This window comes from Triticum aestivum, chromosome 5D (assembly GCF_018294505.1).
Source record: "Triticum aestivum cultivar Chinese Spring chromosome 5D, IWGSC CS RefSeq v2.1, whole genome shotgun sequence".
Lineage (NCBI taxonomy): Eukaryota > Viridiplantae > Streptophyta > Magnoliopsida > Poales > Poaceae > Triticum > Triticum aestivum.
This window is the reverse complement of record NC_057808.1, coordinates 9,494,316-9,520,258: the sequence shown is the minus strand read 5'-3', so window position 1 is coordinate 9,520,258 and position 25,943 is coordinate 9,494,316. Positions and strand designations below refer to the sequence as shown.

Here is a 25,943-nt window from a genome sequence, read left to right as displayed (position 1 = left end):
TGCCATCACTTCAAAACAATTTTGCCATCATTTTTAGGGGGTCACACTTTTATCTGCAACTTGCCATGTGCTCTAGAACAAACCACAAACTGGCAGCCTACAAAAATGTTGCGGCAATGTGCAATGGCAGGACACAAAAACACTAGGGAACTCATATCCTGCAGCTGATACATCATAGATGAACTGGAGGTGCCGCAGATGCCAGATTGAAGAAAAAATATTGCCATGTGGAAATGAACTATCGAAATTTGATTGCAAACTGAAATTTCAATTCACTTAATTACCATCTTCCACACAAAATTTGCCATGTCAAAATGCATACTCATACCACTGGTGTCGATGCTGTGGATCGTTGTGCCCAGAAAGACAAGTTTCAGACATGCTCTGCTTGAGATGTGGGCAAAATTTCAGACCAAGTTGTTGTAACTTACCACCCATGTCGAGGACGAGGTCCGTTCGTCGTCGTCATCAATCCACCGAGTGATCCTCTCACGCAGGTTCCCGTACTTGGCGAAGTCGATGGTCGATTCCACACGCAGCACGAGCACATCGGGCATGTCGTGTACTGGTCCGTCCGCCGGTAGATGGTCGTCTCTGGCATGTTGCCCATAACAGTTGTCCTCGGCCGCGCCACGAAGAGCGGCACCCACAACACTGAGATGAGCATGGCCACCACCATCCCCATCTCGACGCTGCCGAAGACGGCGCCGAGGTAGAAGTCCACCTTGTCGACGTGCCAGAGGAAATCACGGCGCCGTGGTAGGCCCCTGCGCGAGCAACGTGTTGGAGCCGTTGTAGGCCCCTGATGCGGCTTTGAACAGCTCCACTAGAGGGGCGGTCGCCGCCGCCGCCGCCGCTCCCTGCTAGCAGCACCTCCACCGCCTCCCAGATCACCGCTGCCATCGCACCCCCCGCGAGCAGCGCAGGCACCTTACCGGAGCCGTGGTAGGCCCCCGTTGTGGCGTTGAAACAGCTCCGCTAGAGGGGCAGTCGCCGCCACCGCCACTTCCTACGACCAGTACCTCCACCGCCTACCAAGTCGCCACCGCCGTTGCTCCCCTCAAGCGCCTCCCCGAAATCTAAGCCGCCGATGGGGCGCGGCGAGGCCTCACCGGCGAGCAGCGGCAAGGCACGGCTGCTCCAGCTCGACTCTCCCTCTCTCTCAGTGACGATGGGGATGGGGAAAAGGAGCCCAGGAAGGAGAAAGTGATGGGGTAGAGGGTAAGCCGTTCGGGCCGAGGAGTTCCAGGAATGAAAGAATGAAAAACGTGACGTGTCAAGCACATGCTTCAAGATCCGTGCCAATTGATCTAACGGTACAAAATGCGTTCGGCCCGAATCTTTATAATCGTGACGTTCGGGCGTTATCGTTCCGTTAATATTTTGATAGCCAATTTTATGGTTAAGCTTGATCCAAAATACAGAACGGACTGAGATGGTAATTAAGAGGCAGGCTAGCTGCATCCATCCAACTATAAATCAGGCATCGGAGAGCCCCATCTAACCACACAACCACAAGCCAATCGATCATATCAAGTGAAGAAGAGCTAGCCTCTTCTTCTTCCTCCTCCTTTCTTAAGCTTTCTCTTGGTCGCCATAATGGGGGAGAGCCGCGGCAGCATCTCCTTCTTCGGGACCTACAGGCCACCGGTGCCCCTGGGCATATTCTCCTGCCCCGTTGATCCGCCCCCATCCTCTTACAAGGACGAGCTCCTCCTCACCGACGACCTCTCGTACAACCAGAACGGCCAGCCCGTCCCGGCCGCCGCGCTCAAGGAGATCCTGGCCTTCATGGGAAAGAAGAACCCCAAGGTGGCCTCCGACTGCGGCGTCACCCTGGAGGACGTGGCCAAGGGCACTGTCACCGGCCTGGTCTTCGTCTCCGAGAGGGACCGCGGCCTCGAGACGCTGCACCTGGCCCTGCGCCGCCCCGCCACCGGTCAGGTGGTGAAGGTGCTGAGCCTGCTGGGCGACATCTACGGCGTGGACGGCGGCGTGCGCATGGAGGACAGCGGCTGCATCGCCGGTGGCTTCACGGTGAACGGCGGACGCCGCACCGTCGGCTACTCGCTCGTGTACGTCTCCACCAAGGAGCCGGCGAGAACACGGCGCACCCCGTGGACCGTGGTGTACAGGACCGACCTTGCCGACGGCAAGACCGAGCGACTCACGCCACTGGGCCAGTACGACCTGAGCCCGGCCGTGTCGCCGTCCGGGAAGATGGTGGCGGTGGCTAACTTCCACGGCAACAGGTGGAACGGCGAGATCGAAAATCTGAAGACCCAGATCGTGATCATGAACGTGGACAAGAGGGCGCAGGGAAGCTTGGACCGTAAGGTTGTGATCAAGGATGGCGGCTGGCCAACGTGGGGCAGCGACAACATCATCTTCTTCCACCGTGGGGTCGACTCGAAGCCGCCCTCCAACACCGCAGCATGGGCCGTGTACCGGTACGACATCGCCGCCGGCAAGGAAGATTGGGTAACGCCGGCGGGAATGGACGCCATGACCCCGGCGGCCATCAGCGAGACCAGAGTGGCAGTGGCGTTCATCGGGGAGAAATCCAAGCAAGTCCAAATGCAGGTGGAGCGCGAGGAGTCGCAGTACCGGCACATCCAGATCTTCGACACAGCCATGCCGGAGAAGCTGCCCGTGAAGATCACCCAGATGATGAGGAAGGAAGGGGACCACTACAACCCCTTCGTGCTCGATGGCGGCAGCCGCATCGGTTACCACCGCTGCAGAACCGATAAGCTACTACCCATCACGATCAAGGTCTGGCTTCTATCCATGCATCTCTAGATCTCAGTTGACCGAGATTTAACCAAGTTTCAGTCACGTGGCATAACATATAAAAAACAAATAAAAAATTGTAGGGATCTGTGCAGGTAAGATCTGATGCATGCATATGATTAGCATTGACTGAGACTTGGTTAAGTCATAGTCGACTGACATTTAGCATTCTAGTATTAACATATCATCTACGTACATATGAACGCATTGCAGGATAATAATGGTGGTGAGAAGAAGAGCACAAGCATCGAGAGGAAGTTCGACAAGGTGCAGTCGCACCAGCCGGACGTGGGGCTGTTCAGGGTGACGGGCGTGTTCCCGTCCATCTCTAAGGACGGGAAGAAACTGGCCTTCGTGGACAACGAGTTCAAGGCAGTGTGGCTGGCCGACAGCCAAGGAGGCCTGCGCATCGTGTACAAGGTGAGGAAAGAGAAGAGTGTCTTCTCGACGTCGTGGAACCAGAACGACAAGCTGGACACGCTCTACGTCTGCGAAGGCCCGGCCTTCACCATCAAGGAGCCGGTGCAGATCATGAGGATCCCCGACGTGTCCGCCCCCGGGAGGCGGAGGGCTCTGGCCCTCACCGACAAGCCGTTCAACTGCGCCTTCCCGTCCACCAACGCCGACGGGGACAAGCTCGTGTTCCGCTCCAGCAGGGACAGGGTAGGAGGGGAGAGGAAGCACAAGAACCTCTTCATCATCGACGCCATCAAAGGGGAGGCTCTCGGCGTGGACCAGCTCACGGACGGGCCGTGGACGGACACCCACTGCAGCTGGTCGCCCAGGGAAGGCTGCGACTGGATCGTCTTCTCCTCCTCCGGCAGGCCGGAGAAGGACGTCTTCAAGCCGGCAGACGAGCCGGAGCTGGACCACGGCCTCGACCCGGGCTACTTCGCCGTCTACCTCGTGAGCGCCAAGGACATGGTCAAGGGCATGGTGCCGGCGCCGGTGCGGGTGATCTACAGCGCGCCCACCATCGCGGGTCACATCAACCACCCCGTGTTCAGCCCCGACATGATGAGCATCGTCTTCGCCGCCGACCTCGCCGCCGTCTCCGCCGACCCCATCTCCATGCCACACTTCACGCACTCGGTCAGGCCCTACGGCGACATCTTCTCCGTCAACCTCATAGACACGGAGGATGACATGGCCAAGAACAAGGACATCCAAAAGTTCCACCGCGTCACGCACAGCCGCTACGAGTACTCCACGCCTACATGGTCCGGCCGTGCCGACGACGAGCTCGACCCCAACACCAAATGGAAGATGCTGGAAAGCTGGCACGACGACTTCCAGCCCCGGTGCCCGTACGTCGGCGGCCAAGCTGGCCAGAAGGAGAGCTGGCACATGACCGGACACCTCTCCATCGATAAGAGGTGCTGCTAACTCAACATCACGTACGGCAGCAGGAGTGCAGGACCAGGGTCTCCATCCGGCCCTTTCGTTTTCATCAGCCTTCAAACCAAACCATGCATGCTATCCTAGCTCTACCTGCACTTATTTTATGTTGGTCTTGTCCCTCCTCTTATGGTTGTCTCGTATGCATGCATCCAACTACCTGGAGGAGAAGGTTTCTTTCCGGTTTCATGTCCTTGTTGTTTTTTGCGCATGTAATAAATAAAGTAAGTCCTTGTTGTTTTTTTATCTGTTTTGTAAAGGGTCAATGTTTGCCTTGTGCCGTGTGATCCTTTTTTACTGTATGCCTCCCAGTCCCGCGCAAAGTTGCGATGTGCCTGGGTCTGTGATGGCACTGGCGACCCAAGGTGGTGCTATAATCCGCGACCGGCGAGCTGCAACCGGCATGGGAGCAGTGTGCTACAACCCGTGACCGCCGGAGCTCGCCAGGGCTACGTCATAACCACCATGGCGTCATCATGCCTCGCCGGAGCTGCACGCGCATGAGCCAGGAAGTGGAGATGCGGGAGTCCTGTGGCAAAAGGGGATTTTTTTTTCCCGTTTGCATTGACCGAGACCTGTGCAGGGAAAAAAATAGGAATCGTACGGTTCTCAACGGCTCCATCGTGCAACGCGCGGTGACGGGCGGAAATTTGGGCCGGTCCACCGGTGCCTTGCGTCGCCCTTTCTAATTATACCATGACTGTGTTCTGTGAGGATATAAAATTGTCTTTTGTGAGTATACAGGATAATATACACAAATATACAAGGGCTTGATCTAGGGAGACATCGCTACTTTGTGTACACCTCCTTGACTACATAATAAATGTAAATGGGCATTCGATCTCAATCACATTCAACCAACAGCTCTTTGCACGTTACTCTGGCTGATAGTTATTTCCCAACAACAACAACAACAACAAAAGATGAGGGATGTTAGTGATTTTGAAAGCCTTCTCCAATACGGCAAAAAACCGCTCAATTCTTCCATGTTTCATCATAAAAATAAGTATTGTCCAACTTACTGCTCATACGTCCACACAAAAGAATACAATGTACATTATGTTTTTTACAGTACAAAGACTTTATTCCTCAAATAATGGTCATATTATTCACAAAGAGGTGAGAAATAAAATCGGGGATTTCAGCATCCCATGAACCATGCAGTTTGGAGCTAAAAGAATGCTTTGCTAATGCACCCGCTACTTGGTTAGCCTCTCTGTAGCAATGTTTGAAATTGATCTTTGTAAAATCAATGGAAAGTTGCTTGCATTCAGCAACAATTGTAGCCTCCGATCCCAGGCAGTCATCCATAAGCTGGACTGAATCAACCGCAAATGAGCTGTCGGATTCTACTTCTGCCCTGTTGTATCCTAGACTTGCCAGAAGATACATTCCGTTCCTTATTGCTTGAAGTTCAGCAGCATTAACATCGCGCACATGTGGTATGAACCATGATGCCGCAACGATAAAATCTCCATGTTCATCATGCACAAGCTCCACTAGCTCCAGACAAGGTATCTGCATGATACGACGCATCTACGTTTACCTTTACCGTACCATGAGCAGGTTTCTTCCACATGTGATTGCTTGTCCTAGGGTGTAACTTAATCTATACAAAAACCACTATACATGATGTTTGTTTCTTTAATCTGCAAGCTGCGTGTGACTGGAGTTGGAATTTGTAACCGAAGAAAGACCGACTAAGTCATATATCTGGAGTCTTAGTTAGTTATTATTAGGTAGGAAGAAAGTTTTCATACTCGACAGTTTATTATACTCAAAAATTTATTGTAAGATAGGCCTCGAACATGTGGTAACCAAGACCGATCGAGCCACGTGCATCTGACCGCCGAGTCGGAAATTATGTAACTGAAGAAAGACCGACCGAGTCATCTATGTTTGGAGTCTTAGTTTGTATTCTTAGCCAGCCACAACCTATTCATACTCGATGGTCTATTGAAAGATATAAGGCTTCACTAACTTTTGCTTATTTAAGACTTGCGAGAGCTGCTTCTAACCAATTGCATGTGGAATATATCAAATAACTTAACTAACTTGGAGGGTTGGAGAGATCAATTTGAGACTGGTACCACTGTCGCGTGCACGCCACTGCTTTAGCCCCAAGCCCCGTAACCAAGTGCTACCTACTGGCCTTGGTCGAGCCAGTGCCACGGTATTGGATGTCGAGGCACAAGGGAAACCCTAGGGGGCCCTAATTTGGTCTAAGTGTTGAATCTATCATGTATCGGAAAATGGAGCTAAAGACCACACGATTCTTAGTTCATTATTGGAGGAAACTCAATTGAAAACCTTGGGAAGGGAAAATTATATGTCTAACCTACGTCTAGAGCGCTACGGAAGCTGGAAAGGTGAGTAGACACATGGTACAACACATAGGAAAGCACAACCCTGAGGACCATGATCCATGTCATCGTCTATCGTATATCGCACCGAACCGGATGACTACGAGGGAACCTTCCCTTATGCAATGTCGAATGTCCACAAGCATGACTTCCAATTCCGCCTACACAAGTCAATGGCATGCCGACTAAATCCATGTGACAAAATGTCAACACCACATAACACAGCAACACCACCTCCTTGACCACCTGCAGGCCCCCTCCATTGTCGATTGCTCCCCGTTGAAGCTCGATTCCGCAACACCATGTGGCACCGTCCACAAGAGAAATTCCAACATCATAGGTCACTTCACGTGCAATGCAAGTCGGACCACCAGCAATAGTGAGGGGAAGTAACAAGTGGGGGAAGGTCACAGCTACTGGCTCTAGTTTCCGCCCGTGTCGTCTCCTGTTAGGCAAATCGGGACCATGTTGGGTTTTTGCTTTAGATTATTCAAGTGGAGCAAGCCAAACTTCCATGACATGATTATCATTTATAGTATAAATATGTATCCAGCAAGATCTCAGGTAGACAGGTACTCAATTGCGTAACTTGAAGTTTCACTACTGTAGTAATATCGATTGAGGCAAAAACAGAGGGTTTTCCCTCGAGCTTGAGTTTTTATGTTTGCTACCTACCTAGTTTCTTTGTTCTTTAAAGAACAAAGCCAACTTACTTATGTACGATTTAATAGAAATTAATCATTCCAATAATATGCTAAGCAAAACATATCAATTTGTATACCCAATATCCTCTTATCTAATGCATGGCTGGCTTGCTAGCTTCTGGTCGTAATTATGTGTTCAGGTTTTGTTAATTACTATCATCATGTGCCGACAAACTTCTCGAAAAAAAATCATGTGCCGACAAACTGTAAAAGTTGTCAAGCGCATGCAAGCTGCCTTTGCCTAGTGCCCGACAGTCAAGTCTTTAGATGTATTATGGTCATTGCAATCTAGTTTAGCTGGAGATTTCTTTATTTGTACTTGATGTCATTTGTAGTACTTCTTCACACACACAAAAACTGTCCAATATCCTTTTTCTAATTGTCCATGATGTATGCGCTTGCATGCGTGTGCGTGTATGTTAATGTGTCATTTTCCAGTGGTATGTAGCAAACCTCCCATTCTATTAATCAAAGATTGCCCCTAGACGGTAGCAAGGGACAGTTGGACCAGGTGCACAACTTCTTTCTAATTATGCCATGACTAGCTGTTGTGATGATCTGACAGTTATCTTTTGCGAGTACGTAGGATAATCTGCAAATATACAATGGTTTGATCTAGTGGCGACATTGCTATTTTGTGTACACCTCCTTGACTACATAATAACTGTAAATGGGTATTTGATCCCAATCACATTCAACATCTCCATGCACTTACTCCAGCTGATAGTTATTTCCCAACAACAAGAAAAGATGAGGGATCTTAGTGATCGATAAGAGGTGCTGCTGACTGGAATGATACCAGGGCATTCCAGGGACGGTCTCTACACCCACCACACCAGTTCATCCGGCTTTCGTCTCACATATGCTCTACCTGTGTTGTGCTTAATTTCTGTGTGATAGTCTCATGCATGCATCCAACTAGGGTTCCTCGAACTACTCCCTCCGTTCATAATTATAAGTCTTTTTAGAGTTTTCCAATACGGACTACATGCGGAGGAAAATTGGTGAATCTACACTCTAAAATATGTCTATATACATCTGGATGTAGTTTATATTGAAATCCCTATAAAGACTTATACTCTAGCGCCTGCTGGAGTCGGTTTCTTCCCATTCGTGATGTACGCATGGGCATGCAATAAATAAAAGTCTGAGTAAATGCTTTTCGATTTGTACTATACTAGATAATTGTTTGTGCCTTGCAACAGCGCAGTCATATTTATGAAACATGACCTTCAAAAGGCAACTAATATGCAGTTGATTTTGTGTCTTTTTGAACAACGGTTAGGTATAAAAATTAATTTTCATAAAAGTGGGCTCTTCTATTTTGGTAAGGACAAAGTGGAGGAGAGTTGGTATAGCCAACTGTTTGGCTGTGAGGTGAGAGCCCTTCAGTTTACGTATCTCGGAATTCTCATTCATCACCGTAGGCTCACTAACAAAGACATAAAATGATTGAAGATTGTTTCAAAAAATAAGCTCACGGTTGGAAGTGTAAGCTCTTGTCATATGGAGGACGGCTTACCCTCGCCAACGCTGTTCTTACTAGCCTACCAATGTGTGTGCTCTCCTTTTTTGAGATACCTAGGGGTATTAAAAAGGCTAGAATTTTACTAGGCTAGCTAGGTTCTTATGGCGAGGAGCAGAAGCACTTGCTAAATGAAATATTTTGTGTAGGACTAAAAATCAAGGTGGGTTGGGCATTGAAAACTCCACTCCACGATAAAGGTCTCACTCATCAAATGGCTGCATAAGCTGCTTAACGATAAAGGTCTTTGGAAAGAGTTGTTGCACAATGAATACCTCCACTCCACGATGTCCCAAGTCGATGCAAAGCCTTTTGATTCGCCGTTTTGGAAGGGTTTGAATGTGAAGTCTTCATTTTTTAGGATGGGATCCTTCAAGGTTGGTGATGGTCAATCAACGAGTTTCTGAGAACATGCCTGGCACTCCATTAGCTCTTCAATACCACGTGCTTTACGACATTGCTTTTAGGATGGAGGCCTTGGTGACTTCTGTTCTGGGGGCTAGCCCATTGAATATTCCATTTCGTAGAGCTTTACTTGGTAACAAATGGACTAGCTAGGTGGATCTATTTAGTTAGTAGGTTGGTGTCGATCAACCTAACTCACACGCTAGATACGTTCCAATGCAGGTTGACTACCAGTGGTGTCTTCACCGTGAAGTCTATGTATGCGGAGCTCATAAATTTTGGGCTTATTTTTCGAAGAAAGCATATCTGGAAAACAAAAGTCACTTCTAGAATCAAAGTTTTCATGTCTTTCTTGCAGAGAGGTAGTTCTAAACAACCACAATATTGCAAGATATAACTGGCAGGGAAGCACAAAATGTTGTTTTGTTGATCAAGTTGAAATGATTCATCATCTATTCATATCATGCCCGTTTGCTACACTTATTTGGCTCACAATTCCTATTACTTTTAATTTATCACCATCAACAATTATGTCAATTTTGGTTTGTAATTGGTTGGGAGGTATTAGTTTGAAGGGCCAAATCTGTGTGGTAGTTTGTGCCACTCTTTGGGAAATTTAGAATTGCCGGAATGAGTATGTTTTTAACAGATCATTTATTTCTCTTTTTTGTTGGTTATCTTCAGAACTACGGCATCAATCCATGTGTGGTCATCATTGCAACATATGCACGCATGGGAGTCTATGGCTTTCGGTGCAGCTGCCTGAAAATGGGTGCATGGGGTTTGTCCAAACAGTTTGGCTACGTGCCAATAGAAGATTATGTGGATGAGCAATGTAATCTTGTTTCTACCGTCAATGTCCTGTTTTGCTACAAAAAATTGGACTCAGTAGCTTAGATTTATTATATGTTCAATAAAATGATTTTGTGCATCATATGGTGAAGAGCCCGTGGTTATCCCCTTTCGGAAAAAGAAAAAAAAATTAATGTGATTGCATAGAAAATAGATTTTTATTCGATAAGCATGTACTGACTTAACAAAGAAACTACTCCCTCCTTTCTGGTTTATTATCCCTACGCATATCCCTAGATTAACAATTTGGCCAACATTTTTTTGAACACAGTACTAACGCAGATGCTCACATACACGAGCATACACTAAACCATGTGAACGCACGCACGCACACCCTACCCATGTGAGCACCTCCGAGATACTGAGCTAGCACAACACCTTTAGATTAACAAGGTCACGAAATGCCCCTTGTAGTCAAAAGGAACGTCTCCTCCCACTGTAGAACATCATCGGAAAGCCTAAAATAAATTCAGGAAAATGCGAGCACCAGTGCACGGTCTACTACTTGAACTCTGGTGGGTTGATTCCATCACTAGGAACCTAATCACCTGAGCTAGGTTGAGTTCGCATTTGACCAACATGTTGGTTGGGAGATCTTAACCATAGCCTGAAAGGCCAAATCTGCGTGGGAGTTTCTGCCATTCTTTGGGCAATTTGAAATTGCCGGAATGAGTGTGTTTTTAAGAGGTCTTCTATTCCTATTGAAATCTAAAAATTTGTACTCCAAGTACCTCCTTCCACTAATCACAAACAACAATAGAAAAATCACGAATAGAAGACACGGGCAGGAGCGCAGTCGACCTTGGGGTTGATTCATTGCCAATGGAAGAAGCGGAGTAGAAGCAGAAGATTGCACCCCGTGCGGCAAGCCAAGAAGATTGTGATTGGTTATCTTTTTCCCCGTCTCTGTAGAATAAGTCTATTACATTTTTTAGGGGAGTCTATCTATTACATGGGCTAACATGGTAACATCATGTACATATGGAAACCGATCAATTGGGGGGGCCCTTCGTACCCCCCCCCCTAGGGTCGGCCCTGGCGTCACAATGGAATCACCTATCCCCTAGTCGACACAACTTTTAGTGTTTTTGGGTGGACGGGCCTCAATGAACTCCCATTCTCCACCAATTGTCACGTCATCGCTATTTTGTGAGATGGTGTTGTCGTCCAGCTCATGCCCTCTTGGAGATCCAGCAGGAGCTACCTTTCCTCCTAGTGTTGGGTGTGTCGCATGTTCTACTTTGGCTACTTGATTTCCATGCAAGCTCGGCTGGTGAGCTTCATCTTCTTGGTATTGGCTTGGTTGATCATTGCCCTTTGCCGACAGAGCACTATGTTTGCAGAGTACTCGGTGTGTGGTGTGATCATTGAGTTTGTTGCCGAGGTTCATGTTCTCGATCTTGTCTTGGTTTTGTAAGGTTCTTCAATGTGTTGGTCGTGTGAGGTTGGTGTATGTGATATAGTCACGGTCGAGGAAAGCCCTTCGATTGTGTCAAATACATTCATTGGCTTATGGGTGCTCAGAATCGTTCCATTTGACCGATGAGTAGCAGGTGATATTTGATGCAGTTTGTGTTGTCTCATTAGTGTGATGCCCTTCGACAGTGTCGGAGGAACTCCTCCATGTATTGCAAACGTGGGTGTGTGTATGTGTGTGTGTGTGGGCACACGTGTGTGCATGTGCATGTGTGTGGGTGTGTGTGTGTGTGCGCGCGCGCGCATTTGTGTGTGTGTTCCCTTCTCTTCCTTAGTTCCCATGTGCTTCTAGCTCACTTGAGCCCATCTTGTAATGGTGCAAATCCTTATCCAGGTTTGTATGCTCTCATCGGATGACTATTCAAAAAACATGTTTGAGTTTTTCTTTCCTCTGCAGTCTACCTAGCTCGACAAAAATTGCTCCATGCATATATGCCGCCAAGATGTTTTTCTCTTTGCAAGAAAATTGATTATATTTTTCAAGAACAAACATGTTCAAGCTCTCATCTTCAAGCAAGAAGTTTTATGTCTATTAGCTAGCTGATTTCTTTGCTCCTCTGAAACAAAGCTAACTTCTTTGCTTAGGATTGTTAGAAATTAATCAGTCATATACCATGTTCAATGAAAAATAAACTTTCAGACCCCAATCTCTCCTTCTTTAATTAATGATTGGCTTGGCATCTTCAAGGGGTGCTGGGTTGTTTTTCTAATTAATGATAGTGTGCATAAAACCTTATCTTTGACCAGCTCCTAGCAGTCTAGTCTTGAGAAGTATTGAGGTCTTCCTGGTCTAATTGAGGCATGTACTGTGCAAACTAATATAACGTGATGTGATGAAATGTTTACTTGACAATACCATTGTTTAGGGCTTAATAGTGCACATTACTCATTCCTAGCATATCCATTTAAGGACACAAACCTCCTCTTTTTTTAATCCAAGAATGCCGCCTTAATTATGAATGTCAGACGTAGCAAAGGGCAGTTGTAGTGATGTGTACAAGTTATTGTCAATTATGCATGACCGTCAGCCGCCAGAATATGCGAATATACGTTGTATAATGTAGATAATTACAAAGGTTCGATCAAGTGGAGTCTCTATTTTCGTGTACACCTCCTTTGACTATATATAAAATGCGTGATGTAGTCTACGTGCTGTCCAAGTCTAGAAAACTATGAAGGTCTATCTGGTCTATATAATTAGGGATCCCAATTTTTCTGTAGACTTCCTTGACTGCATATTAAATGACGTGATGAGATTATGAGTGTGATAGCTAGCTAAATATTTCTGTACATGTAAATGGGTGTTCGATCGTATGTAGTCACCTCAACAGCTTTGCGCATGTTACTATCACTGATGGTTGTTTCTTATCGAAAGATCAGGATATGTTAGTGAATGAGAGAGCCCTCTGCGATAGGGCAAAGTATTGTTCAACTTGCTGCTCATATGTCCACATGAAATAATAGCATGCACATTGCGTTTTATGTGTTGATTTGCATCAGCTTAAGGCTACGTGCATGTGAATGTCGAGTTGGAGTATTTGTAACTGGAGAAAGACTGACCGAGTCATCTATTTGGAATCTTAATTAGATTCTTAGCCAAATACAACCTATACACAGTTTCACACTCGACAGTCTGTTGTAAGATATAGCCCTCGATCTCATGGTCACTAATTAGTTTTTCTAACACAATACTCCCTCCGTCCCAAAATAAGTGTAACACTTATTTTGAGATGGAGGGAGTGCTTGCAAAAGCTGCCTCGAAGGCAATTGGCTGGTAAATTTATCGAATGACAAGATATTAATTTGGGCATGATGCGCTCCCGCTCCCACCCTATGCCACTTCCTTTGCCCACACTCAACCACCAAGCGCCACCCTAGTTACCGGCCACTACACCTTCTGCCAATGAACAAGGGGGTGCGTCGTGTGCAGGTCAGCATGTTGAATCCGTCCTGTAGCAAAAAAAATGACCTGAAAACACATACAAGGCTCAAGTAATCATCTGAGAAAAACCAAGCGTTAAAACCTGACGAGACAAAAATACATAGTTAAACTAGGCCTAAAGCACCGCCAAACGGGCACACGGTAGCAAAGATGACCTGGCAAAAAACATAAGCAAAGCACACCTCTAAAGACCACAATCCATGTCATCGTCCATAGCCAGTAGCACCAAAGACTCAATTACAACCATCCAAGCTGACAATCCCGTCGAGGACACCGAATCGCTATAACCATGACTAGCAGCCCCACCAACACAAGATAGAGAACTTAGACCTTGAACTGGATTATCTTTTTATGTCGACTAGCTAGCTTTTTTTTTCTTCATGAAACAAAAGCTACTATATTTTGGATTAAGTAGAAATTAATCATTCATGTCCAAGGAAAAATATCAACTTGCGTACTTAATATTTCCTTCTTTAATGCATGACTAACTTGGTAGATTCGTATTGTGGTGGTTTTTCTAATCAATTACCGTGTGCTGACAACAATACAATTTGTCTTTAGCCAGAGCCCATGCATGAGTCTAGTCTTAATAAGTAAGTACTGAGGTCTTACCGGCCTAGCTGAGGCTCTCTATATACTTTTTTTTACAATAAATACCATGATATATTTATAGTAGAGAATTGTACATGATAGAGATACATAAGCTAACAACAGCGAATACGAACTAAAGTCTAAAAGGAACGAGCAAATCTTCGAGATCTTCAAACTCTTTCTTCTTCCATGACACAATCTTGTACTTTTCTGACGGCAGCTGTAGGAAAATAACAAAGGTATCAAACCATAGACATGTAAATACCAATGTGGGTTCTCCCATAGTTTTAATTTGAGCCGCAATGCCAAGGTTGCGATGCACGCACGCAGCCATTAAAGTAATCAACCCAACATCGGCAGGAGTACCAACACCAGTATTCCAGGGACAAAAAACCGAACAGCCATGTCAACGTCGCTGGGAGCCGAGAATACGAATCACCATTGTCGAGGACGTAGCAGTCGGGACATATACTACGAGGACAATCCTCCTCGCGGCGACCATGAGGAAAAATCCAAAACCGATCTGATGAAGCAAGATCTGAAGGACCATACCTAGACAATTTTAATCTTCCAACACCACCATTGACGTCGAGAAGGAGATCTCGTTGTCGAACGAAGGGATGAAGATTACTTATTGTAGACGATGCCATCCCCAAAGAAGAAGACGACGACTACCAAAACCCTAAACCAATCTAATGAAAACACTACTATTATTAGGAACTCCACTCATAGATCGGGTTTCCCACCCTTCCCGGCACCGGCGAGGCTGGCCGAAGGAGGGGGGACCGATCTATGGTGAAGGCGGAGGTGCTTGGCGGCGGCTAGGTCTTCTCCCACGAGCTAACTGACTTTTTAGGCTCTCTATATACTAATATAATGTGGTGTGATAAAAATTTATCGCAACGTATCCTCTATAATACTAAGCTCCCTAGTTTTAAAGAGTCCACATTCAATTGAGATCTCCAATTAGGATTGGGTCACCCGATTTTGACCGGGTCAACAATTTCTCAAAGCTAACTCTTTCTATTCTTTTATGTCATACACTATACTTCCCAATTTTTAAGGCTCACAATTAATTGAGGTCTTCAATTTAGAATTGGATCAGCCTGATTTTGACCGGGTCAACAATTTCTCAAGAGCTCTCCCATTCAATTCTTTTAATTACATATATTTCCATTTTGATGCTCTTTCATGCAATTGAGATATTCAATTTTGGTTTTGGCTTACAATTTTGATCGGGTCAACAATTTTTCAAATCAATCAGCAGCAAGCGCCCTATAAAAATATGTCAACCCCGCGCACCCTCCCACCACCTAGAGAAAAGAAGCATCAGCATGTGATACTGTAACACCAATATAGTGCATGCAGACCAACGCATAAATTTCCTCACATAAATATACGTTGGTTAGCGGATAAAACATAACTACACTACAAAAGACACATCAAATCACCGCATAATAAATAAAAATAAAACACACACCTTCATCTCCTCACCCGTCAAACTAAATTTTCCATCAGTTCCAAACTATAAAGGGTACTATTTTTTGGAGGGTGAATTTTCTTTAACTTTGAACAAGTTCAGATCAAAAAATATCGACATGCACAATATTAAACAAAAAGTATGGAAATTCATTCCATGATGAATCTAATCGTACCGATTTCATATTATGAATTTTGATATATTTCTCTACAAATTTGATCAAACTTAAAAGGCTTGACTTTTCAAAAAAGTAATACACATTATATTTTGAAACAGAGAAGTAATTCTTTTAAGAAACCCAACAACACCAACGGCGAAGCAAAGCGCGCCCAACCCTTCTAGTACTAACTAATTCCCATGTGTAGGACTTGGTACAAATTACTCTTTCCTACAATTCATCGTATATATAGAAAATTCAGGTTACCTACACCAAACTTCCCTTTTATTAATCCATGATTGTTCTGTTAACTAAAAATGTTAGGCAATAGCTAGTGGACAATTGTAATGGGAGGCAGCGGTGGAGCCACGCCCTGGACCTGATCCTTGGGCGTAGGTTTTTTCGCCCAGCTATTACTTATACTCCCTCTGGTCCTTTCTACTTCGCATATTAGATTTGTATCAAGTCACACTTTGTAAATTTGACAGAATTGAATGTCTACGATACCAAATATATATACTATGAAACTACATTTCATAATGAATCTAACAATATTGATTTGGCATTGTAAATATTGATATTTTTTATAAGTTTGGTCAAAGTAGAGATACTTTGACTTCGGAAAACTTATATACAAACTAAAAAGGACCAGAGGGAGTACTTACATAGATTTTTGTATGGGCCCGGGGTTCAGGCAGCCCAGCACAACCAAACAGGACAAGTGAACTGGTTGGGAACAGCTAGCAAACGATCTTGTACATTTCCATGTCCACCTAGCTCTCCACCACTGAACACACGGGCACGACCAAGGCATGACCTAGCTCGCAACCTCCAATGCTCATGTCTCGCCGTCCGCGAGCGGCCACCCTCCTCCCTAGCATCCCTAGTCATTTTATTTACACCGAAAGAAATGTCAATGTGAACCAGGCATTTGCAGACTAGTACAACTGGACCAATAAAACACTAGTCTATCTTGCATCTAAAATCAACTAAAAATCAGATGACGGTTTCTTTCTTTACAAGTTAATCGATATCCTCCGTAGTTTGTTGTGTATTGTCTACTATTCTAATGTTCTGTGTAATGTCAAACTGAGCTAAATTTTAATTGAAAGAATTGTGTGTGTGTGAATGAACCAGCTGTATGTATTGTTGAACTAAAGAGTGATTCACTTTTGTGTCAATTTCATTTCATGTTGTAGAAATACAATATGAAGAGATATTTTTCATTAGTGCCCGAGACGGAAGTGTGTACACCCGGGCTTTCAGCTCTACGGAATCAAGACACCGATGAAGCAAACCATTAATTTGGTACTCTTTTTTAATCTCATAATGTTCTTTGTAGTTTTTGTCATGTTTTGTCTATTTTGTTGTATCGTGAAGCGTTGAGTTTAAATTCTAAACTTATTGTGCAATTCCGCTAGTTTTGTATATTTTTGTACGGGGTATTTTTTTGAGATAGTTTTAGTCTTATGGACACTAAGTTTTCCCCTCGTGCTGAAGGTAAATTGGGCCCGGCTTGCTCCAATCCTGTCTCTGCCACTGATGTGAGCTGCACATTTTATTGGAAATCAACCCCCAACCTGTGTTGTAGGAATATGAAAATTGTCTTTCGTTGCTAATATAATTCAGAAAGATGTAGGTTCAATATATCTAATCTAGGCACCGTGATTTCCATGTACACATCCTTGGCTATGTAACTAATTTGTGATGGATTTTATTTATGTAGTCTACTGTCTGCACTTTTTGTTTAGTGCCAATAGAATAGCATCAAATAATTTCATAATAACCATATCCGTACTAATATTTCACATGGAATATTCTTATTATTGCAATTAGAGTAAATTCCACTTTTTACCCCCAAAATATGCACTTGTGACAGAGAACATCACAAATCGGGTTTCTGTCAAATTTTTACCACTAATTTAAAGATTCCTTCCACATCCACCCCCCCCCCCCCCCCCCCCCACCCCTGGACACAAATTGCCCCCAAATTTACTATTCATACCAATTTGGTGCTGATTTGGCATGCCACATCATCGGTTTTCAATTTTCGTTTGTTATGTTTCTTGTTTTCATACAACGTGAACCGGCTAATCTGTGGTGCACCGAACCGGACCCGGCGACCGCTCCCAGCTGGTCTGGCCGCACTAGGTCGCCTTGCCTGCTCGCATGGAATATTCTTATTCTTGCAATATTTAACAGTAGTTTAAGCTTATAAACATCCACTGCCTCCATTTCAAAGTAATTTAATTTCTAACTTTCTCCCAGGCCACACTTCTTTGACTAGTAAACCGTCCATACAAAGTGTATTGATCCCAGGATCTTTTTTGCACGCCCTTGAACATCATGTATGTATGACGAAGTTTCACCAGTAAAGATGTTTTAGGTCTTTTGCAAACAAAAACTACAACTTCAGGGGATTCCTTTTAATATATACCCTGGATTCGAGGGGTAAGTAGTAAAAAAAAAGGGCATAATTTTGAGCACATTTTCCTTAGCCGTTTGTATGTTTGGACAGTTTTATAAATATCAGTACGATTTAAAAGGGTAAAACGTTTTTAAAAAATAAAGTATTCTAACAACCCAGTTCACCTAAGCTAAAATTTCTATGAAAAATTGAGCACATTTTAGTATTTGACAAACTGTTTCAAAGTCCACTTGCCAAAATTACTTTCCCTCTCCTATCTAGTACTCCCTCCATCCGAAAGTACTTGTCGAAGAAATAGATAAAAATGGATGTACCTAGAACTAAGATATGTCTAGATGCATCCATTCCTCCGACAAGTATTTCCGGACGGAGGGAGTACATAGCTATCTTGTTGTTTTTGAATGTTGCTAGCTATCTTGTTGTTGGATGTGTATATATATAGAGGTATCCCTGCCCATCTATCGATCACTCAGACAGACGAGCGACAGACAGACAGACATACAGAAGGTGTGCTGTGCTCTCTGCCTTCTTAGCGACCTTAGCAGGACCAGGCGGGATGGCGTCATTCGGAGACGATGAGAAGCCTCCTTCTCCGAATGCAGGTAGAGCTAGCTAGCTTAAGTATTCTGAATGCAAGCATGAATATTTCAACTCAATATATGTAGTTGATTCTTCAAGGGAATGGAGTTATCGATCGAGGATTATATGCCATGTGCACTTGTGCAGGTAGCAAAGATGGGCTGGTGACCATGGCAATTCCGGCGTACAACAGGAAAGATGTGGGGCTGACCAAGGACACATTGACGGCGATGGTGGAGATCAGGGCCACATCCTCCGCCGCCATGAGGGAGGGGCTGGACCTGGTGGCGGTGCTGGACGTGAGCGGGCACAAGATCGAGAGCGTGAAGAAGGCCCTGCAGTTCGTCATCATGAAGCTCACCCCCGTGGACCGCCTCTCCATCGTCACCTTCGACAGCACCGCCCGCAGGCTCACCCCACTGCGCTGCATGACGCAGGCTGCCCAGACCGACCTCAAGGCCGTCGTCGACGGCCTGCAGAACGGTGGCGGGACCGACATAATGGCCGGTCTCGAGCTGGGGCTGGCCGTCCTCCGCGGCCGCGTCCACACCGAATCCCGCACCGCCAACGTCTTCCTCATGTCCGACAGGCAGACGACCTCCGGCGACCCCAGGGAAGTCGACCCCGGCGAAGTGGCCGTCTACACCTTTGGTTTCGGCGCCGGCACGGACCACAAGCTGCTGAGCGACCTGGCCAACAAGTCCACAGGCGGGACGTACAGCGCGGTGCCGGACGGGACCAACCTCAGCGCGCCCTTTTCGCAGCTGCTCGGCGGCCTGCTCACGGTGGTGGCGCAGGACGTGCAGCTCACGCTCGAGCCCAACACCGCCGACGGCGACCTGGAGAAGATGACCGTGGCCCCGGGCACGGACTACACAACGATCACCGACGACAAGAGCGGCCTCATCACCATCAAGTTCGGCAGCCTCTTCAGCGGCGAAGCCCGCAAGGTGGCCGTCAACTTCACGCTCAGGGACAGTGACGAGACCGAGGAGTACGACGCCACCTTGGCCGAGGCGCGGCACATCTACGCTGGCCAGAAGACGCGCCAGTCTCTCGAGGCCATCCTGATTGTGCGCACCCCGAACCCAAGCTCTCCCGCCGACGCCGGTGCTGTCGAGAACCGCTCCATGTTGGCCGAGGAGGTGCGCCGGCTGCACGCCGACACCATCAACGCCGCGAGCCTCCTGGCGGAGGCCGAGAGGCTGGAGGAGGCGCGGGAGAAGATCGTGGACGCGCAGAACGCGATGGAGGACATCGTGCTGCTGGATGACGGGGAGAACATGGTCAACGCGCTCCGCACCGAGCTGCTGCAGCTGCTCACCTTCATGGAGTCGCAGGAGCTGTACAACGAGCGGGGACACCCCTACGCCCTCGCCACCGTCACGTCTCACGGCCGCCAGCGCACCGCCGCGAGGGGTGACGAGGGGGAGGTCATCTCCCTCTATGCGACGCCGCGCATGACCGCCTACCTGGAGCAAGCCAAGAGCTTCGAGGAGAACCCAAAGGAGCCGGTGCCCACCGCCGACGACGACGTCGAGGAGGAGATTTCATAAAAAAAAAAAGTGACCCCTTCGCCGCCATCGCTGCCCCGCTCACGCCGACGGTAGCAACAATTAATTATGTATCCTTGCATGTATTTGTACGTCCTTACTTTCCCATGCTTTGTCTTTCCGGTTGCTTCGTAAGTCAAAAAAATGTTCCAAAATTTAAATATCTTTATGGGCCGCTAAAAAAGTAGCTTCATGTGCTAAAATTTTGGACTCGTCTCGTAATTAATAGTCCCATCCTGCTCTTTTAGATCAAAATACTAGCGACTTATATAGGTTCTCGAATTGCAAGAATCAAACAAGTCAAGGCAGAAAAAGAAAGGCGAGACCTGCCACATATATGTATCATCAATAGAAAACATCTATGAGGAAGGCTCACACATGCATGTAAGACCCATCAAAGGCTCATGAAATCCAAGAACATCAACGTTTGGATCTCCCAATCTGCATTGAGATGGATTCGATACTAGCGGTGAACATGTTGAATGACAGTGGCATGAACAGGTCTGTTTATGCGGCGCTGGTGCAGGAGATCATGCATTTGAAGTCTCTTCGTATGACTCGTATTACTCATATTAATCGTGGTCAAAACTGTGTAAGTGATTTCCTAGCTAAATTTGCTAAAACTGGTAGTAGAACCGTAGTTTGGTTGGGCTCTGGCCTCCAAGAAGTCATTGAGTTATGTAAGAAGGATTGTACGGTTGATGCTTGAGTAATATAAGTTTTTACCCGGAAAAAAAAACATGATGGGATCCAAGATCAACAGGAGGCCGATCGTGCTGAGGGTCCCGGCGTGTCCTAGGGGGGGAGGTCGGGTTGGTCTGCGGCGAGAAACTCAAACCATAACTGAGGAGATAACGTTGTGACGACAGAGTTATACATACGACACTCGAGTTAGACTAGACAAGCAGACGTGTGTTAGCTAGCTAGTTCATGTTGAGGATAAAAATCTTCTGAGTCCATCACGAACGTGTTAGCATGCTGAACTAGTTTTTTTAGTATTCAATTATACTCTGTTTACGGATAAGGATTAGATAATGTTGAACTATGGCCAACTCCTCGTCCGGCCACGTCTATTTGATGTGAATCAGACACAAATCGGATTTAATTGCAATCTTTGTGTTTTTATGCAGAATTTAAATTATTTATTATTATGACACTATGTGATTTATTTTGTTGTAAACTATATGCAACTAGTAGAATGCCCGCGCGTTGCTATGGGCTACAAGACATTCAAATAAATCAAATAAATGATTAAGGTCGTCTTGGAACTTGAGAAGATTATTTGTTTGGATATCAAAGGGGCGCCCAGTGGGTTCCCCAAATTTCAACCGTTTGGACAGTTCGAGCTCCCTCAAACCCAATCCATTTGTGAGGGAGAAATGTGGTTGTCCAGACTATCCGTCATGTATCTTCAACATGCGGTCCCAACACAAAAATCACACCCCACGACACACTCTTTCCTTTTCCTGTTGAACTCTCCCCTCCTACTTGTTTTCCCGTCGTAGTGGGATATTTCTTGCTAGGGCCTTCTCCTGTCAAACTGAATGATGCCCACCTAACCTTCTCACGGCGTCCTCTCTCCTTCATACCATATGAAGACCAAGGAGGACTCCCCCACCAATCTCCCACTCTCCTCGTTGAACCCCTCCCTCCCTCCCCACCTTGTTCATGTCGATCGGCCACCGCCATCAAAGAGAAGGTGTGTGCCGACCGTGACGCCCCCAAGCCAAGAAGGCATATCTGATGGCTCCTGAGTCATTGACACGTTGTAACATGCAGTTAAATATTATGTTTTACCACAAAACAGAAATATGATGTCCGTTATTGGGCAGGCAACTGATACGCCACCATGTTCATTGTTAACTCTTGAAACAACTAACCGATATATTTACCCTTCTATCCTAACCAGAAATATATATGTTATTAACTTCTGGAGCAACCGATTAATGCATTTACCCTTCTATCCTAATCAAAAAACAATTTACGACTTGATGAAAAATTATATCAACCGCTCGCTAATGCAGTTTGCCGCAAAACCATCTCTAATGAAATGTAATTTGCCGCTTTTTCTAAAGTAGATAAATTATTTCGCTTAGACAACCGTAACTGAACCGACAAACCCCAACCCCCATCCCGCTCACTCTCAACCCTCACTTTTATCATGAAATCCATTAACTCGTGTTGTAAGTGAGCCAGTGATCGACGCCGGCGTGGCAGGCCAGGGGCAAGGGATGACAACCGCCTTCCCATCATAGTGCTAGTACCTCCTAGTTCTATACTGAACCCAACCTTCATCTCGGGCTCTATCATAACGGCGGCATGCTCGTGCGTTACCACTGAAAAAGAAAAGCTATGGAAAAGGAGAATTAGTTACAGTTTACAACATAGGAAATCACAAGCTAGCTAGTACAGGCTAAATCAAAAAAATCTAAATTCAATTGAACAAACATATAGATTCAGTTAAAAGACGATGGTCCACACCGAGATATAATAAATCCCCCCTCTTTTGCCCAGTACTTAATAATGTATACTGACATACATATATGCCCAAAAAGGTATGCATAATTAGATCATTATTAGTCAAAACAATATCATCAGCCAGATCTTGGACCTGGCCGATACAAACACGTGTATAGACCAAAACTGAATTTATCAAAGATGAGATAGAGACTCCATAGCATGCAAAGCTAGCAGCATGACCAACTTCATCGAGCAACAAGAGAACGGCAGTTGGGAGGGATCAGGCAACAACGGCAATGGAGCATCATCCAGCGGAAGTAACACATATACCGGGAGCGGCAGTGTACTTCACATCTTCAGGTTGAGGGGAACATCTAGTCTTGTGGCTTTCCTTTGCTTCACAGTGTTTAGCAAGGCGAGCACAATGTTGGAATCACTATAGTAATCATAGTCATCAATAAATTTATTTTTTAACAACTAATACTATAAAGAATTTGTTCTACCTTAATCTGTTTACCTATTGTTTCCTCAATGATGTCTCCATCTCTTTAATTCTGCTTGACCAAACACAACAAAAGATACCAATATAGTTATCTACAACTACAAATTTCATGTTGTAGCTGTAATTTAATTATGACATCCTCATGGCTTATATCTTCAAAACAAATAACAATCACTATGAAATAAATTCAGACATAAACTTATTTCGGGTGCAACTCTTGCGCCACTGACCAAACTCAAATACGATACTGTTGGAAAGCTACAAACATATCCTATAACTTCCTTTTTGCCTCAACTCAAAATATGCAGAAATTTACGCCTGAACGCATTGATTTGTATAAAATTATCTGGATGAACCCCATCAAGTGCCTCTTGGAATATCTCTTTGATCTAAGTAGGGTAAACCAATCAGCAATGTGAAAACAAAAGGAGTATGAGCATCCCAATTATATGTTACTAACATGTTTCTCAAACTTAGAGCAACTCTAGCAGACCCCGCAAAACGCGTTTGCAGTTCGCGCAAAAAGAGTATATTCACGGAATATGCTTTTTTACGGGTCGGCTATGCGGGTTTTGCTCGGGCAAGAGCGCAACGACCCGCAAACAGAAAAACTGCAAATCTGAAATTTGTCATAGGGCACAAACAAGTTCAAATTCAAATGACATAAACAGTTTGCACACGAATAAAAGCGAAGTTCATTACGCAAAAGAGGGCATGCAAAGGTATGCGCCCATGTCCGGCATCATCTTGGGGGTCGATCTTCACTCGGCGCCATGGAGTCCATCTTGAAGTTCATCGGCGCCACCGTAGCCACCTCCGTCGCTTGTTCCAACTCCCGCACCGAAATCATCCACATTGCCACCGTATGGAGGAGAGAAAACATCACCGGAACTGGCAGACGGACCGGCCGAGGCGACCATTCTCCTCTTCAAGATCTCTCTCCTTGCCATATCATGCCATGTTTTGGTGACGTCGTCCATGTCATTGCGGTTCATTGACATGATCTTGTTCTCTTCGGCGAGCAACAATGACAGCGATTTGTTTTCGGAGGCGCGTACTTTTCTCTCCTCAATGGCAGCTCTGCGCAGCCCCTCTTCCTTGAGCATTTTCCATTTTTCTTGCTTCTCTTTTGCCGTCTTTTCGGCCAACTCTTTCTTGATCTCCAACGACTTCAACAACATTAACTCGTTTGATTGCACCTGAAGGAAATATGCCCTAGAGGCAATAATAAAGTTATTATTTATTTCCTTATATCATGATAAATGTTTATTATTCATGCTAGAATTGTATTAACCGGAAACATGATACATGTGTGAATACATAGACAAACTGAGTGTCACTAGTATGCCTCTACTTGACTAGCTCGTTGATCAAAGATGGTTATGTTTCCTAGCCATTGACATGGGTTGTCATTTGATTAACGGGATCACATCATTAGGAGAATGATGTGATTGACTTGACCCATTTCGTTAGCTTAGCACTCGATCGTTTAGTATGTTGCTTTTGGTTTCTTCATGACTTATACATGTTCCTATGACTATGAGATTATGCAACTCCCGTTTACCGGAGGAACACTTTGTGTGCTACCAAACGTCACAACGTAACTGGGTGATTATAAAGGTGCTCTACAGGTGTCTCCGAAGGTACTTGTTGGGTTGACGTATTTCGAGATTAGGATTTGTCACTCCGATTGTCGGAGAGGTATCCCTGGGCCCACTCGGTAATGCACATCACTATAAGCCTTGCAAGCATTGCAACTAATAAGTTAGTTGCGGGATGATGTATTACGAAACGAGTAAAGAGACTTGCCGGTAACGAGAATTAACTAGGTATTGAGATACCGACGATCAAATCTCGGGCAAGTAGCATACCGATGACAAAGGGAACAATGTATGTTGTTATGCGGTTTGACCGATAAAGATCTTCGTAGAATATGTGGGAGCCAATATGAGCATCCAGGTTCCGCTATTGGTTATTGGCCAGAAACGTGTCTCGCTCATGTCTACATAGTTCTCGAGCCCGTAGGGTCCGCACGCTTAAAGTTCGATGATGGTTATATTATGAGTTTATATGTTTTGATGTACCGAAGGTTGTTCGGAGTCCCGGATGTGATCACGGACATGACGAGGAGTCTCGAAATGGTCGAGACATGAAGATTGATATATTGGAAGCCTATATTTGGATATCGGAAGTGTTCCGGGTGAAATCGGGATTTTACCGGAGTACCGGAGGGGTTACCGGAACCCCCCGGGGGTTAATGGGCCATAGTGGGCCTTAGTGGAGAAGAGGAGAGGCGGCCAGGGCAGGGCCGCGCGCCCCTCCCCCCTAGTCCGAATAGGAAAAGGAGAGGGGGGCGGCGCCCCCCCCCCTTTCCTTCTTCTCCTCCACCTCTTTCCCCCTCTTCTCCTAATCCAACAAGGAAAAGGGAGGGAGTCCTACTCCCGATGGGAGTAGGACTCCTCCTGGCGCGCCCCCTCCTGGCCGGCCGCACCTCCCCCCTTGCTCCTTTATATACGGGGCAGGGGGCACCCTAGAGACACAACAATTGATCCCTTGGATCTCTTAGCCGTGTGTGGTGCCCCCCTCCACCATAATCCACCTCGATAATATCGTAGCGGTGCTTAGGCGAAGCCCTGCGTCGGTAGAACATCATCATCGTCACCACGTCGTCGTGCTGACGGAACTCTCCCTCAAAGCTCGGCTGGATCGGAGTTCAAGGGACGTCATCGAGTTGA

General features: G+C 45.8%; 2 protein-coding genes across 2 annotated transcripts; both read left to right on the top strand.

The window, feature by feature from the left end:
* The first annotated feature begins 1,599 nt into the window (after nt 1–1,599).
* Nucleotides 1,600–4,250, top strand: LOC123124098 (uncharacterized). The gene is made up of 2 exons (XM_044544799.1): nt 1,600–2,775; nt 3,007–4,250. Exons 1-2 carry the CDS (start codon nt 1,600–1,602, stop codon nt 4,177–4,179), a joined length of 2,349 nt encoding a protein of 782 aa, XP_044400734.1. The 3' UTR covers nt 4,180–4,250.
* A 14,613-nt stretch (nt 4,251–18,863) lies between these two features.
* Nucleotides 18,864–20,249, top strand: LOC123126323 (probable E3 ubiquitin-protein ligase EDA40). The gene has a single exon (XM_044546684.1). The coding sequence runs from the start codon at nt 18,864–18,866 to the stop codon at nt 20,247–20,249; it is 1,386 nt and encodes a 461-aa protein (XP_044402619.1).
* The last annotated feature ends 5,694 nt before the right edge of the window (nt 20,250–25,943 follow it).